This window comes from Maylandia zebra, linkage group LG4 (genome assembly GCF_041146795.1).
Source record: "Maylandia zebra isolate NMK-2024a linkage group LG4, Mzebra_GT3a, whole genome shotgun sequence".
Taxonomy (NCBI): domain Eukaryota; kingdom Metazoa; phylum Chordata; class Actinopteri; order Cichliformes; family Cichlidae; genus Maylandia; species Maylandia zebra.
Window position 1 is genome coordinate 21178930 of NC_135170.1, and position 12217 is coordinate 21191146.

A 12217-nucleotide genomic window follows, 5' to 3' on the forward strand; every position below is an offset into this window, starting at 1 on the left:
TTTAATGTTGACTGCTTTTTTCTCTCCATGCGCAACATGGATCTCAATACTTCACCTTAAGTCATATTTGATGGGAAACATTCTGACAAATGAAAGACTGAGAGCATTTTTCTCCCATATCGGCTTCTCTTCATTGGCTCCCTGTTAAATCCAGAATCAACTTTAAATTTACTTTATCTTTCTCCTCACACACAAAGTCCTGAATAATCAGGCCTCATCTTATCTTGAAGACTTCATAGTACCATATCACACCAGTAGAGCACTTTATTCTCAGAGTGCTGGGATATTACTTCCTGGGATATTTAAAAGTAGAATGGGAGGCAGCACCTTCAGCTTTCAGGCTGCTGTTCTGTGGAATCAGCTCCCAGTTTGGATTGGGAGACACTCTGTCTACTTTTAAGATTAGGCTTAAAAAATGAGCTTTTTGATAAAGCATATAATTAGGACTGGATCAGGTGACCCTGAATCCTCCCTTAATTATGCTGAATAAGCGTCGCCTGCTGAGAGTTTCTTCTTCACTCACTATGTGTTTATACACCTCTCTGCATTTAATATTAATTATTAATCTCTGGCTCTTTCACAGAATCTTTTATCTTATCGTCCCCCCCCCCCCTTACCCCCATCCGGTCACAGCAGATGGGTTACCTCTCCATCTCCTCTTTAAAAGGGAGTTTTTCCTTCCCACTGTCGCCAAGCGGTTGCTCATAGGAGGTCGTCTGATTGTTGGGGTTTTCTCTGTGTTACTGTATTTGCCTTACAATATAAAGCGCCTTGAGCCGACTATTGTTGTGATTTGGTGCCATATAAATAAAACTGAATTTAACTTTAGAGGACAGGAAAGTTTTTCTTTTTTTTTTATGGATGGGTTATGAGTAGCCTTGGGCTGCCCCAACTGCTGATGGCCACTTCAGCTGTAGCTATAAACACTAAGAGTGTGTGCGTGTGTGCGAGTCCACCGGTGCTGTCCTCTCTGCGCAGAAGCTCTGTGATTACTAACTGCTCTCAATTACAGTATTGTGTGCTGTTCCTTTTCGGCTCGGGGTTAAACTCTTTGCAGACCCCTTTGAAGTACTCATCCCTTTATCTCAAGCCAGAGCCAAGAATTTGGGGGAGGACAATGGAAAATGAAACCAAGAGGGAAGCTTACGGCAATTATCAACCAGGGCCATGAGGTGTAAGTCAGCTCTCACAGACAGAGAGGGAGAGAGAGAACAGATAAAGAGGCTAACCAATGTAGGACAGGGGGTTACTGTTTCAAGTTTGTTTGGTGTGTACACACTCCAGGCGACAAGCGACTGCCGAGAGAGGAAATGGAGGCCACCTCTTCAAAGCAGGTGACAACTGGGGGGGCAATGGTCTCTAAAGGAAGCAAGAAGCTGATGAGAGAGGTGCAGCAGTGTTGATGGTGGTGCAAGGTGTCCACACACAACTTAAGGAAGGACCAAGATGAGTAAAGGTGGAGAACGATGGAGAAGAACGGTGGGAGAAGTGCTGTTGTCAGCAGAATCAAATAGCATGCAGTGAGCTGGGGAAGATACAATTAAAGTGTGGAGTTAAGACAGGCTTTGAAGTTGGACATGGTGCATAATACCCTTAAAAGTTAAGGAAGGGCAACAATTCACCAGTTTGTTATGGGGCTGTTTTGAAAGAGGAAGAGGAGGAAGGGAGGGGAAAAAGAGTGCGAGTTGTGGAGGGGGTTTGTTTTTGAAAGGGTTCAGTTTGAGGGGAGTAAAGTTGGATTTCAAGCACCAATTGGCCCCAGAAGGATGTATTTTTTTTATTTTCAAAACAGAGAATGTAAAGTGCAAGTGGGAGTCTGCGCCTACGTGTGAATTATGATGATGGGGAGGAGTGTGTGAAAAGAACAGAAGTAGGGAAAGATAAACGTATCCCAGAGAGCAGAAAAGGGGAAGTGAGACAGGTGAAAGAGAAAAGACTATGAAATAGGCAGGGAACTGGAAGGTAGGGAAGACAGAGAAGAAATAAAAGAGGCAAAGGGGGGGAGCGTGTTGGAGGTTATTTATTGGTTTTTTCCCCTCGTTTTAATCCCATTTTGCGCTTGACTTTTAAGTCTAACAATGTATAGAAACAATGTCGGATGCACCGTCTAATCCCGTTTGGGCCATGAAGCTCACTCCACAGTGACAGTAATGACTTTCATTTCCTCTGCTGCTTGCACTGAAGCACCATGCAGACACTTCACAAGCTGGACGCCCCAGTTCTACCATGCTTGACAGGACAGTGATCCGTCTCTGAATCAGTCTTAACCTAACCCCCCCACTCATCCCTAATTTATCACTTTAACCCCGTCTTCCTCTTTCCTGACTTGGAGATGTAGGGTTCCCCCCTCCTCTGACCTGTGAAGGTGATTAACTTGCTCGTCCATTCATCAGATGCCAGATTTTATCTTTATCCCCACTTCCTGTTCCTCCATTAAAAGGGTGTGACATATCAACAGAGTGTGTGCCATGGCAACGGGGGCATGCTATGATGAGGGCTAAAACGCTCAACGAGTGTCTGTTTTTAACTCCTGGAAAAGTCTGATGTTGTTCATCTGTCAGATGTTAGTCCAAATCCAGAGAAGAAATACCAAGCTATCACATTGTCTGTGCAGGCAAATACACATGGCAATCAGATCAAGGCTGAGATACTTAGACATCCCCTTTTAGGACTGCAGCTACTAACAAGCACATCAAAACTATTTAATAATAAAACTCTTCTGAAACCACTTTTTAATGACAAAACTAAAAGAAGCCCAATTTCTGCTTTGAAAACCAATTGACATAAAATTTTATATCAACAGTTCTGGGTCTCCTTTTAGTTTCATAAGTTGACAATAACATTATGACATAATTCAAAAAGATGGCTGTCTGGATACCAACGTACGGCTCTTTTGCCTTCATAACTGCGTTAATTCATCATGATTCAACAAGTCGGTGGACACATTCCTCTGAGATTTTGCTCCATATTGACATGACAGCATCACGCAGTTGCTGCAGATTTGTCGGCTGCACACAACGGTAATCTTCTGTTCCACCACATCCCAAAGATGCTCTATTGGTTTGGGATGTGGACTCACTGAGGACATAAAGAGATGGACATGGACAGCAGCAATACTCATGTAGGTTTGGTGTTTAAACAATACTCAGTTGGCACTAAGGGGCCCAGAGTGTGCCAAAGAAATCTCCCCCACACCATTAAACCACCAGCAGCAGCCTGGACAGTCGATACAAGGAAGCATGGATCCTAAACTGTAGCCTTAGTTTCTTATTCTTAGCTAACAGGAGAGGCAGCTCTTCTGCTGCTGTAGCCCATTTGCTCCAAGGTCTGCCATGTTGTCCATCCAGAGATGCTTTTCTGCATTCCTCAATTGTAATGACTGGTTATTTGTGTTACTGTTGCCTTTCTATCAGCTTGGCCATTCTCCTCTGGCATCAACAAGGCATTGTCACTCAGAGGACTGCTGCTTACTGGAGATCTTCTTTATTTTTGGTATCTGTAAACCCTAGAGATGGTTGTGTGTGAAAATCCCAGTACATCGTGAGTTTTTGAAATAGTCAGACCACCATTCAACATTCAAAGTCTCTTAAATCACCTTTCTTCCCCATTCTGATGCTCGGTTTGAACTTCAACAGGTCATCTCCACCATGTTTACATGCCTACATGCACTGAATAGCTGCCATGTGATGGACTGATTAGATATTTGCATTAACTGAAAAAGTAAAACAGATGGAAAAAGACTAAATGTGGGCGGGTGCATGTGCTTCTTTATAAGCTTTATTGCTTAGCATTAATGCGCCATGTGCACCTTATTTAAACATGAATGGTGCGATGGTGTCAGCAGCGTCAGAGTACACAAAGTACTTGTGAGGATGAGGAAGGTGTAGATTCAATATAATGTGATGGAAGAGCTTTTATAGACCAACTAGATGATCTAACAGCCCTGCCATGCCAGTCATTCCCCCAGGACAGTGGGAGTACCGTGACAGCACAGAGAAAATCCAAGGTAAATTATCCAAAAGCCTGCAAAGGTTTGAATGGCTAAAAAACAAAAACAGATGCATTTTCAGGTGATTAGTGCCAGTTTTGCAATTGTCTACTGACCCATTATCACTTTAGGTAGAGAGGCTGAGCAAGATAAAAAGAAGGAGCGAGATATACCGCATACCCAGACAGAGACATAGGGCAAGTGGTACAGACAAAACCTCCCACACTGTCTTGAATGCATGGACGTCTGTCCCTCTGCTCAACCCACACGGCAGATCCGTGTCACAATCACACAAACACAACCTGCTGTGCCTTCTTCACTCCAGCCTGTAACCCACTTCTTCCTGAGATCACACAGCGGCATATCCTTTTCATAGCTCCTGTTGGGTTTGAGTGACAAGGGCCCAGGAAAAAAGGAGGGGAGGTGGAGTAGGTTGGGGAAGGGGGGGTGGGGGGGCGGGATCACTGCCATAAATACAGAATCAACAAAGGTAAAAAACAAGATGGAAGACAGAATAAACAGCGTAAGTGAAACGTGTTGAAGGCGTTGTGTGTGTGTGTGAGAGAGAGAGACAGAAGTGCTGGCGATAAACAGGTTTATTTATGCAAGCAGTGTACAGCAGCCAAACGCCGGCCTCCTAGGGTCTGACTCACAATGAAGCTCTATAAAAAGACCCAGCTGCACGTATGATCACACACACACACACACACAAGCAGCAACTTTGTCAATCAAACACTGATGTACAGTCATTCCCGGCGGCTTGTCACAAGGGCTGAGACTAAGGTATATACACGCACACGGCAGCCTGTTTGGTTTGCCAGCTACTGAATGTCCTCAAATAACCTCTCTGATATCCTAAAGGCGTAAAACACATACAGAAAAGAACAGGTTAAGGTTCATCTGCACAGAGAAACGGCATCATTTCAGATTCAGTGACATGCAGCACTTTTGATCTCGGCTGCGGCGGCATTTAAAATTCCCACGCGCTCGAGAAAACCCTCATTAGGACAGCTAAACACCAAAACCTCCAGCTGAAGCGAGCCCCGTTAAAAATCAGCCGGAATCTCAGCTGAACGAGCGTCACACATCAGCCGTGAGCAGCGGCGGAGGCAGCAGCAGCAGCAGCAAGGAAGAACACGGTGGATGAGTGCAAACCTCTGGAGCTGCCTAACTGCCCTTCACTGTTGTCACATAACAGTCCGCTTGTCTGATGTGGAGATAGCCGAGAGGAAGCGAGGGCTTTGATCCTTAATGGGGCCATGTCTGCTCTGTGGAAATGACATTCATGGCTTGTATTTACACAAGCACAATTATGGAGGTAATTTGGTTGGTGGACAATCAATTAGAGTGAAACTATGTCCGAGTAATAACACAGATTAAAGGAAAGGTTATGGCTGGAGCCTATTTGGGTGTAAATGAGGAAAACGGGCTTCTGCTAAATAAGCCCAAGAACACATTAACCTTTAGATCTACAGCCAACCTTAATAGCTCCGTATGCTTCAAACAAAGTGCCCGTCTTATTGTCTAACCGCGTCTGCAGCCCTCTTTCTAATGACAGACTCGGGAGTGGGTGTTTGACATTTTTTATAGATGATCTTTATGCAGAGGTTAAACCAGATGTGGCTTGATCTCCAACTTTTTTTAAAAAAAATTTGCACCTACTTCTGTCAGTTCTCGTGTTTACAGTAAAAAAAATCACCCAGGAGACAATATCCGGGCGTAAAACATCTCTTTTTGATGTAAAGGTAAAAAGAGGACGCAGATATTGTTACCGTTTGAAGCAAATACCCATCAGCAGGCGCAGGTTCAGGAAACAGCAGCTAATAAATACCACGTGTGTCGGCTCGGTTGCGTCAGTTACAGTGATGACGTCAATTTTGGGGTTAATGGGACTCTTGCTGATTCAGATTTTTAGTTCACTGTTACACTTCAATGGATGAGAGCAACACTACAACCATATTGAATTTAATCCCCCCATGCCTCACACAACCCAAGTTTACATTCTTTCCTTCACGTTGCATGGTGCCTCGTGTTAATCCTTACATTTGTCATAATTACGTTGTTTATGTAAGGTTTTCTCTAAAGCTGCCTTAGTCGTGACACGCTGCTTAGTTTCTGTATTTATGTACCAAGGCTCTGTAGCTAGCGTGCAACCTCATAAGGCGCAACTATAAATCAAGCTGAATTTATACAGGCTCACTGTCACTTCAGTAAGTACACCTGTTTAACTGCTCATTAACGCAAATATCTAATGAGCCAATCAGCTTCTCAACACATTTAGGCGTGTTAGACATGCTGAGGACACCTGCTGAAGTTCAAAATCAGCATCAGAAAGGGGACAAAAGGTGATTTAAGTCAGCTGGATTGTGGCATGGTTGGTATGAGTATTTGATGGGATTTTTACACACAGCGAACAGCAGTTTTCAGGGAGAAAATGCCCTGTTGATGTTGAAACTGAGGTATGCAGAAGAGCATCTTTGAGCGCACAACATGTCGAACCTTGAGGCAGATGGACTGCAAAAGACCACACCAGGTGCCACTCCTGCCATAATATAATGAAACCCAGGCTACAGTTCACCTGGATAAGATTGGAAAAATGTTGCCTCTGATGAGTCGTGATTTCTGCTGCAAAACGCCAATGGTAGGGTTAGTAGGTTTAGAGCAGTGGAGTTGGAGTAAACAACATAAAGCTTGGATCCATCCTGGCTTATATCAATGGTTCACACTGCTGGTTGTGGTGGAATGTAGTGGGGGATTTTTTTCTTAGTACCAAATAAGAATCGTTTAAGCCTGCCTGAGCACTCTTGGCGATCATGTCCATCTCTTTATGACCACAGTGTGCCGATCTTCTGATTTCTGCGTCCAGCACGATAACGCACCATGTCACAAAGCTCAAATCATCTGGTTTCTTGAACATGACATTGAGTTCATGTTAGTCAAATGGCCTTTAAAGGCTGGAAATCTCAATCCAATAGAGTCAGCTGCAGCAAGTGAGAGATTCTGTCATGTCATGTTTCCAGAACCTCCAGTTATGAAGAATTAAAGCACTTCTGAAGGTAAGATGTCCTTAATAAAGCGGCAGATGAGTTTATATTTGAGCATTAAGAGTAAAGAGACGTGGGAAAGAAATACAATTCCTGTAGAAAATGGTGCAACAAGGACACGATTATGAGGTCTTTGCCCCCTAATCATGCTTTTTATTTGTTCTTGTTTCTAATGTCTCTGTAAAGCACTTTGAATCACCTTGTTGTTGAATTGTGCTATACAAATAAACTTGCCTTGCCTTGCCCTTCAAAATGGTCCCATACTGAACATATGTAAGTAGGTAATGGTTTATGGGGACTGTACATAAATGTATGAGTAGCTAACGTTGAAGCAATGCAAGAACACAACCAATGTTTAGGAAACAAATTATTCAGCAACTGTTATTAATATTACTTATTAACAACTATCAAGATTTTTTAAACCAGTGTTGCACTGTCAGCATCTGTAAGACTGGATGATTCTGTGTTAGTTCATCAAATGTCTCCCATCTGACTGTCTCAGAATTACATGAGAATGAATTTGTGTACCGCAGCCAAAGATGGAAAGTTAAAATCTTGCTCTGCTTTTGAAACAATTTGTGCACGCTCACGGCCCAGAAAAACATTTTTTTTGGCTAAGACGAGAGGATGTGTGCCGGGTGCTTTTACAACACTCACTGGCCATGAAACACGCCAACTTTTTTAAAGCTAATCTGTGATGGATCGATGAAAGTTTTCTTTTTAAATTTGATCAAAGACACCAGCTGATCTACCTGAAATTTAAAGACTCAGGAGCTCAGTACCACGTCCCAACCTAACTTGAATACTGAGCAGCAGCCATGTTCACATACAGTCCCTGCTATTAAAACTTGTCTCTGTAAGTGGTTGGAAATGATGTACAAAGTACTTTCATTTGGGTTGGGTGCTCCCAGAGACACGAAAACCCTCGGCACTTTTTCTTTTTTTAAAACTATGCAATAATAATAATGCACTTTAACGTGCAAAACCCCAGACACTGTCAATGAGAGGAGAGGCAATGTAATTACAAACACCATGCAAACCACCCTTTCGCATACTTCCTTAGATGTACAGGCATGCGCTGAAGATGCTGTGTTGTAATAGCTATGTTTCCTCTGTGCACTTCGTCCAGAAACAACACGCTCTACAAAGGCTTTGTGCTGAAAGACTAAATTCCTGCTGGTTTGACACTCCTCTCTCCTTTCTGTCTCTTTTTTTTCCTATTCTTCTTCTCCTCTGTCTCTGCCTGGGCAGCAGAATCAGCACATCAAATAAATACAGAGCAAAGGGAATCGTGTTTCATTTGGAGACAGCGGGAAAAAGGTCACGGACAACGGCAACACGCGAACTGCGGGCGTCAGAAGAAAAGCCGTTCCAGTGCAAATACGTGCAGACGCCTCTCTTTGAAATCCAATCTGATTTAAGGGATTTAATAACACCTCCAAACTGTCCAAAAATCAATTCGAGCCCATGCATTCCTCACCTACCATACAGAGCACCCAACAGACAATGGCTCATTATGGAGCCACCAAATGTTATTATCATCAAAAAGCCTCTGAGCTGGAGACTTTGGAGACGGGGTGACCATTTTGCGGACTCCATCATCGGCTTGGGTTTGAGTCGCTGGTAAAAACACAAAGTGGTGCGCTGAGGCAGAAACACTGGGGCCGAGGACTGTAGCCTTTGGCCTGAGATTCAAACAGTCGACTTGCGGCGGTCTTTATCTGAAACAACCACAAACCCCCCCAACTACTCTTTACAGTTCAAATGGGGTCTTAAGCAGAAAGGCAATGCTAAACAGTGATGGGGAGATGGGATTTCAAGGTCTGGGACTGTACTTACACAGCTAATCTTGGTTAACATGCATTTTGTGGTCATTGAAAAACAAAGGCAATGGCACAGCTCCCCCTAAATAAGGGATTAATTATGAGGTATTTGAAGAAGATGAAAAACATGCTCGGAATAAGGAAAAAATAATAGGAGGACAATAGAAAACTGAAGCAAAGTGTTTTATTAAAAGCAGTTGATATATTTAAAAAAAACATCAATAACATCAAGTTAATAATGATATGAAAAACAACAATACAAAAAGCTAAAAACACGAGAATTTTTTTTTTTGAACAAGACAAAACTAAAATCTGACAATGAATAAATATTTCAGATGTTAAACCAATGGAGAGAAAAAAAACAGTCTTTCAAAGTAAAAGATGACGTGGCAGGTGTGTGAAATACTCGTAACAGCCAACAGTGCTCACACCTGATCGGCGACGCCGTCCTTCATGTCCGGGCGGAAGATCAGCCTGACGTTACCGTGCTGTTACCTGTGCAGAGAGACACTCGTCGTAATTTCAACACAAATGCAAACCGGCTCTGATTTACTCACTCCTTACTGACTCACAGTCACTTTTAGGAATGAGGGCAGAGTGCAGGGAAATAACAGTTTTCCTGTGATCTGCCGTGAGTGACAGTCCTGGGAGCATTGCGCACACAGACGTGAGCTGCGGCATTGTCTGACAGGGCGCTGTCATCGCTGCACATGTATATAGTTGCAAAAACATAAATGGCTCTTACAGTGTGATGGATGCAGGGAAAGCAATTAAAGCCCTTCAGACTGGAAGCTGTCTTAGTCAAAGACAAAGCTCGTATCTGCACCTTTAAAGCAAGGCAGCAGACTGATTATGATGTGTACTACACACATGCATTTCTGTAGGTTCAAAACCGGGGATGTCAAACGTAAGGCCATGGGGCTAGAATCGGTCCGCCAAAGACTCTAATCTGGCCCACTGGACAGCTTCAAAATATGTGACTCAATGCACGGATTTGGACCTTTTAACTGTATTTTCATACATTTTACACCATTTTCTGTTGATTTATGGTCATTCATATTACACCAAGGTAATTGTAAGTAAAGAGAAACAATGAAATGACAAAAAAAATCCTGGTTTTCCACTAACTTGTAGTCTTTTTTTTTTAACGGTCCACAGTAAACACAAAAACTTCATATATTATGATTACAGAATAGTTTGGGAACGAATTACCAGAACCTTTTCTGTCATTTTACTCATTTCTCATAAAGTTTTACTGCTCTGGCCTACTTCAGATCGACATGCTCACCTGCTGCTGCGACAGGCATCCAGGTCTTCCTGTAGCAAAGAGGCTCTCATCTGAAGGAAGTTAACCTGAAACAGAGAACGGCACGGGGTAATCTTCAACTCTTTCCACCATTATGACGAGTTTCGAAAACGAAACAAAGACGTGGTTTGGTGACCATTAGAAGAGTTTTCTATGTTTTTACAAGCGTAACTGCAAAGGCAGAGACCACCTTCACTAACTTCTAATTGCAAATCCAATCATATCCATAATCAGGCCTGAAACATGACCGAAACCACTCAGGTTAGAAAAGAGCATCAAAAGCTACTCCTAGTTGGCTTTCAAGGGGTAAAGAGTTCAAATATATTCAGTATGAAGGAAGCAAGAACTGGTTCATCAGGACACAGGAATTGGAAGTGGAGAAGGGTTTGATTGATTTAGGTCGGTTGTGCTTTTTTAGAAGAAAAGCTCGGTTGTTGACTCCTGGGGTCACGACAGCGGGGGCCGGGGGTCAGGAGATTAGGGCAGCGGGGTTAAGGCACGCTGGGAAGATTACAGGCCCAGGTTAGCCGAGGTTAGGAGGCAGCACCGTTCTTTTGTTTGGCTACAAAGTGCCGGTTTATTTATGAAGTGTGCTTCGCTGAAGTGAAAATAAACTCCATCTACATTTACACGGCATCTAGAGCCTGGCAGAATAATCACAGCTCCAAAAGAATCCGCATTGTTCTGGGACTACCGTACTGGAGCCGAGGGTACATTCCTTTCTGTGGGGGAGACCTCAGTTCAAGTTCTAGCATTTCATTTGGCACTTCGCACTGGGAAAGTATATGCAAAACCATACCCAAATGTGGTTGGATGCCTCCAGAGACACGGAAACTCTGTGCACCTTTTTTTTTTTCTTTCTCAAACTATGTAATAAAATAATGCACTTTAATGTGCAAAACCCAAGACACTGTCAATGAGAGGAGAGGCCGCTCTGGTCATGAATCGCATTTTATAAACATTTCTGATCGCAGAGCTGCGGTCTGTCCAATGAAACGGGATCTTGGAAGCGCTATTTGAACAAGGCAGGGGTTAATGATGAGAGCGTTTTATAGAGACCTGCACTGCACGCTGTTATTATTATTATTCCAACAAAATTATTTACAATGTAAATGCTGAGACAAAGGACACGGCTCGGAGGAGAAACGTACGAGTGCGGTTATGCAAAGGCTGACTGTTTGATCTGAGGGGAAGACAATGAGAGATTAACATTTGCAGAGAGGATCAGCAGGGTCCGAAGTGAATGCCGAGGCCATGATCGAGTGCTACGCCGAAACTGCACGGAAGAGAGGTCTCACTCAAACAAATAAGTCTACATCTAGTTTCATACAGAGGGCTTTACCTCAGTTTTGATTGATTTATAACAGAAGAAAGTGAAAACACACAAAATCCTGCAATAACAACAAAAGGAAGTAAACACTGCAATAGTTTAGTAGTTAAAATAAAGAGAATGCTCTCCAGATCTCAGGCAATGGCTTATGTCCAACCTGATCTGTGATCACTTCTACCTGAGGATGGTATATTGTTTGTATGTGTCTTTGTTATGTGTGGTTTGTTGTGGATCTGCATACGATCACTTCCATACTGTATAGTTTCATGGGACCTGCCTGGGGGTTAAGGATGTAAATCAGCAGATATGATCAAATCTGGCATGTTTGCAGCTTACATCCATTGTCTGTATATCTACACCCAGCAAACTAAATCCACCCAGCAGTACCATCTGGAAAGTGTCTGAGTGGCAGAAAAAAATCATTTTTCAGGATGACAATAATCTCAAATACAATGCCAATCCAAAAACACACAATGAAACATCGCTCTCAGTCATGGATTGCCATCCTCAGAGCCCAAACCTCGACATTATTGAAGCAGTGGGGGATCATCTTGACAAAGAATATGAAAGACAGCCAACATCCAAAGAAGAGCTTTGAATACCCTTGAATAAGCCTGGAGATCTATTCCTAAAAACTACTAACAGATACAGTCATGTTTTCAGTTTCTTTAATAGAAATAAAGAATATTGTACTCGTAAACATATATAGATTAGTATGTAATTACT

At 42.9% G+C, this 12217-nt stretch overlaps 1 protein-coding gene across 6 annotated transcripts in view; it reads right to left on the reverse strand.

The window, feature by feature from the left end:
- Positions 1–9024: 9024 nt before the first annotated feature.
- cep112 (centrosomal protein 112) overlaps positions 9025–12217 on the reverse strand; it is a 137846-nt gene continuing 134653 nt past the window's right edge. For all 6 annotated transcript variants that reach the window (XM_004558319.4, XM_076883145.1, XM_076883142.1 and 3 more), the window contains 2 exons: positions 10144–10208; positions 9025–9350 (listed from right to left, as the gene is read on the reverse strand). In XM_004558319.4, coding sequence (XP_004558376.3) covers positions 9347–9350; positions 10144–10208 — 69 coding nt within the window. In that variant the 3' untranslated portion in view covers positions 9025–9346. The remainder of the gene's footprint in view (positions 9351–10143; positions 10209–12217) is intronic.